This window comes from Bufo bufo, chromosome 2 (assembly GCF_905171765.1).
Source record: "Bufo bufo chromosome 2, aBufBuf1.1, whole genome shotgun sequence".
In the NCBI taxonomy this organism is placed as follows: domain Eukaryota; kingdom Metazoa; phylum Chordata; class Amphibia; order Anura; family Bufonidae; genus Bufo; species Bufo bufo.
The window spans coordinates 9,164,022-9,169,018 of NC_053390.1; the positions used below are offsets into that span (position 1 = coordinate 9,164,022).

The 4,997-nt window shown below is 54.3% G+C and overlaps 2 protein-coding genes across 2 annotated transcripts; one reads left to right on the forward strand and one right to left on the reverse strand.

The window, feature by feature from the left end:
* The first annotated feature begins 3,081 nt into the window (after nucleotides 1-3,081).
* On the forward strand, nucleotides 3,082-3,687 carry LOC120992000 (histone H3). Its single transcript, XM_040420766.1, has one exon. The coding sequence runs from the start codon at nucleotides 3,090-3,092 to the stop codon at nucleotides 3,498-3,500; it is 411 nt and encodes a 136-aa protein (XP_040276700.1). The 5' UTR covers nucleotides 3,082-3,089; the 3' UTR covers nucleotides 3,501-3,687.
* Nucleotides 3,688-4,562: 875 nt separating this feature from the next.
* Nucleotides 4,563-4,997, reverse strand: LOC120992002 (histone H2A type 1-like). Its single transcript, XM_040420769.1, has one exon. The coding sequence runs from the start codon at nucleotides 4,959-4,961 to the stop codon at nucleotides 4,569-4,571; it is 393 nt and encodes a 130-aa protein (XP_040276703.1). The 5' UTR covers nucleotides 4,962-4,997; the 3' UTR covers nucleotides 4,563-4,568.

A 4,997-nucleotide genomic window follows, 5' to 3' on the forward strand; every position in this document is an offset into this window, starting at 1 on the left:
GGCTGTAATATCTTGTGGAGGCTGGAATATAATGTGGAATCTGTAATATTATATGTAGGCTGTAATATAATATGGAAGCTGTAATATAATATGGAGGCCGTAATGTAATGTGGAGGCTGTAATATAACGTGTAGGCTGTAATATAATATATAGGCTATAATGTAATTTGGAGGCTGTAATATAATGTGGAAGCAGTAATATAATATGGAGGCTGTAATGTGGAGGCGGTAATATAACGTGTAGGCTGTAATATAATATGGAGGCTATAATGTAATGTGGAGACTATAATATAACATGGAGGCTATAATGTAATTTGGAGGCTGTAATGTAATGTGAAGGCTGTAATATTATATGGAGGCTATAATGTAATGTGGAGCCTGGTAATAGGGAGGCTGTAATATCTTGTGAAGCCTGGTAATATGGAGGCTGTAATATCTTGTGGAGGCTGTAATATCATGTGGAGCCTGATAATATGGAGGCTGTAATGTGGAGGCTGGTAGTAGGGAGGCTGTAATGTATTACGGAGGCTGTCAATTAATATGGAGGCTGTAACATAATGTTTAAACTGTGATGTAATGTAGAGGCCGGTACTACGGAGGCTGTAATATAATGTGGAGGCCGTAAATGTAATATGGAGACTGTAATGTAGAGGCCGGTAATACGGAGGCTGTAATATAATGTCCAGGCCAATAATGTAATATAGAGGCTGTAATGTAATGTGGAGGCTGGAATATAATGTGGAAGCTGTAATATAATATGGAGGCTGTAATATCATGTGGAGGCTGGAATATAATGTGGAAGCTGTAATATTATATGTAGGCTGTAATTTAATGTGGAGGCTGTAATATAATGTGGAGGCTGTGATATTATGTGGAGGCTGTAATGTAATGTAGATGCTGGTAATATTGAGGCTGTATTATAATGTGGAGGAAGATAATGTAATATGGAGGCTGTAATAGAAACATAGATGTAATATGGAGGCTGTAATATAAGGTGGAGGCTATAATGTAATGCAGAGGCTGTAATAGAATGTGGAGGCTGGTAGTATGGAGGCTGTAATATAATGTGGAGGAAGATAATGTAATATGGAGGCTGTAATAGAAACATAGACGTAATATGGAAGCTGTAATGTAATGTGGAGGCTATAATGTAATGCAGAGGCTGTAATAGAATGTGGAGGCTGGTAGTATGGAGGCTGTAATATAATGTTGAGGTTGATAATATAATATAGAGACTTTATTTTAATGAGAAGGATATGATGTAATTTACAGGCTGGTAACATGGAGGCTGGAAAATGAAAACCACCAGCACTTCCGAGCTCAGCCAATCAGAGCTGGAGGGCGGGGCCTGGAGTTCAGGAACAGCCCCGCCCCCAGAAAGGCCGCCTCCTCTCCGTGCAGTTCTCTTTCAGGTCCGCCCATGCTCCATATAAAGGAGGGCTCTGGGCTGAGCAGTCACTGCTCTCTGCTCCTCACACCTAGAAGATGTCTGGTCGCGGTAAAGGAGGGAAAGGGCTCGGGAAAGGCGGCGCCAAGCGGCACAGGAAGGTGCTCCGTGATAACATCCAGGGCATCACCAAGCCTGCCATCCGCCGCCTAGCTCGCAGGGGAGGCGTCAAGCGCATCTCCGGCCTCATCTATGAGGAGACTCGCGGGGTGCTGAAGGTCTTCCTGGAGAACGTCATCCGGGACGCCGTCACCTACACCGAGCACGCCAAGAGGAAGACCGTCACCGCCATGGACGTGGTCTACGCGCTCAAGCGCCAGGGCCGCACTCTCTACGGCTTCGGGGGTTAATGCTGCCGCCTCCGTCCTCACAGCACAAAGGCTCTTCTCAGAGCCGCCCACATCTTCCCGGGGAGGAGCTACAATTCCTTATGCGCGCAGCCACTGAGGGGTTAACACCGCCCGCACATCAGGAGATCAGCGGCGCCCTGTGCTCAGTACAGCCGGAGGTCTACAATACAGAAAGCCCCCAGTGATCGGTGTAAATCCCGAGCCCCGGGTGTTCTCCACCGCTCCTGTCCCCGCAGCTACGAGACGAGCTGTGCTCGGAGACTGAGGGGTTAATCCACCAATGAGCGGCGCTGGTACAGGTCACATGACCGGCTTCTCCTGTAAATCAGCACCTCAACTATAGGCGGGAAATTCAAATGAGCGACGAGATCCTGAGCTCTTCCAGAGAAGGGGGCGGAGCTATAGAACAAGTGCTTTACAGTGATTGGCTGATCTCTGGCTTTTGAAATTCCCGCTCAATTACAGTCCGGTCAGAATTCAGCGGCCGTGGAGGAGCAGTCCATTACACACAGGGGCACTTGCCGCTCCTGACATGCTGCGAGTACGGGCAGACATTGCTGCTGTAGAGGGTTCGTCCCCTGTGTGTAATGGACTGCTCCTCCACGGCCGCTGAACGGGAATTTCAAAAGCCAGAGATCAGCCAATCACTGTAACGTACTTGTTCTGTAGCTCCGCCCCCCATAGCCTGCTCAGTATTAACCCGTCAGTGGCCGCCTTCTCCCGCCCCCCAGGACCTTCCTACCGGAGAAGGGGAGAACAGTCCCGTATTCACTGTGCGGAGAAGAGCGGCTCCATCGCTGCGCTGGTGTCCAGGGATAGAGCGCACGACCCCCCTGCACGCACAGTACACTCAGCGGCGGCATCACTACCAGCAGGGGGCGGGGCCCTGATAGACTGAAGAGAGCGGCGCTGACAGGGTTAACCAGCCCCCTATTCCTGCCCGCAGAAGAGCCGGAGCCCCCGCCCGCTGTGAGCGGAGAACGAGGGCAGAAGGGCGGAGTGGAGCTCGTCTGAGGAGGAGGCGGTGGGAAGAGACTGACCTCCCGCTTCATGTAGGAGGGGCTTATTACCTGGAGACACGCCCATCAGCTGGGACTGGCGGATAGGATGAGCTCCGCCTCTTGTGAACGATAATTGGTAAGTTTTGGCGGGCACATCACTGTACGAATAAACCAATAGGGATGTAGGGGTGTGGTTTACATGAGCCAATGAGGACGAGGCCGGGAGTATAAATGATCTGCACGGTCCGTTCCTCACCTCATTCTCTTGCTGTGTACAGATCTCTGCAGAGCCATGGCCAGAACCAAGCAGACCGCACGTAAGTCCACCGGCGGGAAAGCTCCCCGCAAGCAGCTGGCCACTAAGGCCGCCAGGAAGAGCGCCCCCGCCACTGGCGGAGTCAAGAAGCCTCACCGCTACCGGCCCGGGACCGTCGCTCTCCGGGAAATCCGGCGCTACCAGAAGTCCACCGAGCTGCTCATCCGGAAGCTGCCCTTCCAGCGCCTGGTGAGAGAGATCGCCCAGGACTTCAAGACCGACCTTCGCTTCCAGAGCTCGGCCGTCATGGCCCTGCAGGAGGCCAGCGAGGCTTACCTGGTCGGGCTCTTCGAGGACACCAACCTCTGCGCCATCCACGCCAAGAGGGTCACCATCATGCCCAAGGATATCCAGCTGGCCCGCAGGATCCGAGGGGAGAGGGCTTAGATCTGCGCCCCGCACCCAACAAAGGCTCTTCTCAGAGCCGCCACCTCCTCCAGAGACGAGCTCCACTCCGCCCTTCATTCTCCACCTCTGCTCACAGGAGGCGGGTTAACCCTTTCAGCACTCTAATTAGTAAGAGCAGTTCCTTTATTTAGAAAGCGCTCTCTGTATCTCCCCCCGTCTATCAGGGACTCGCTGAACGTGACCGATAACCGCCTCCATCCTCCCTGCCCCCCGCCATCTCCACTCAGCTGGGGGATCGAGAGAAGGGGCGGAGCTATAGGACAAGTGCTTTATAGTGATTGGCTGATCTCCTGGCGCTTGAAATTCCCGCTCAATTACAGTCCGGGTAGAATTCAGCGGCCAAACCCTCTACAGCAGCAATGTCTGCCCGTACTCGCAGCAGGGAGGAGTGGAGGCCAGCAGCCAATCAGAGGCGCACACGGTCCAGGGAGTCGTGCACTGAGTCTAAGAATCCAATGATCCGACTTCTATCCTCGGAGTCACTAGAACAATACACGGAGTCTCTGACCGGCTGCAGCAGTATAAAGCCCCCGCAGTGCTGTCCATAGAACAGAGCGCCTCCAGCAGCGCCCCCCACTCAGTATAATGCCCAGATCAGTGCCCGCAGCCCCCCACTCAGTATAATGCCCAGATCAGGGCCCCCAGCCCCCCACTCAGTATAATGCCCAGATCAGGGCCCCCAGCCCCCCACTCAGTATAATGCCCAGATCAGGGCCCCCAGCCCCCCACTCAGTATAATGCCCAGATCAGCGCCCCCCACTCAGTATAATGCCCAGATCAGGGCCCCCCCTTCCTGTTCTAGTCCTCAGTCCGGTCACCACTGATCCAACACTTATTACCTATCCGGCTCCGGTTCACTTGTCAGCAACTGAAGCCAAAGATCCAAACTCCCCATCTCTAGTCAGGAGCGGTAAGTGCCCCTGTGTGACGCCTCCTCCTCCACAGCGGAGATCAGCGGCATCGCCAGCTCCTCAGTCGTACAGACCATGTGGGGGGCTCTTAGAAGAGCCTTTGGTTCCGGGGGGCACAGCAGCAGCAGAGCCGGGCTCACTTGCTCTTGGCCGCCTTGGTGCTCTCGGTCTTCTTGGGCAGCAGCACGGCCTGGATGTTGGGCAGGACGCCTCCCTGGGCGATGGTGACGCCGCCCAGCAGCTTGTTGAGCTCCTCGTCGTTGCGCACGGCCAGCTGCAGGTGGCGGGGGATGATGCGGGTCTTCTTGTTGTCGCGGGCGGCATTGCCGGCCAGCTCCAGGATCTCGGCGGTGAGATACTCGAGCACAGCGGCCAAGTAGACGGGAGCGCCGGCGCCCACCCTCTGGGCGTAGTTGCCCTTGCGGAGGAGCCTGTGCACACGGCCGACCGGGAACTGGAGCCCTGCCCGGGAGGAGCGGGTCTTGGCCTTAGCCCGGACTTTGCCTCCTTGTTTGCCGCGTCCAGACATGGTTCTCTTCTCTGTACAGATGAGACTGACAGCCCC

Bases quoted from the DNA above. Each gene is read 5' to 3' on its own strand.
- LOC120992000 (XM_040420766.1), top strand. From the start codon at position 3,090: ATGGCCAGAACCAAGCAGACCGCACGTAAGTCCACCGGCGGGAAAGCT.
- LOC120992002 (XM_040420769.1), bottom strand. From the start codon at position 4,961: ATGTCTGGACGCGGCAAACAAGGAGGCAAAGTCCGGGCTAAGGCCAAG.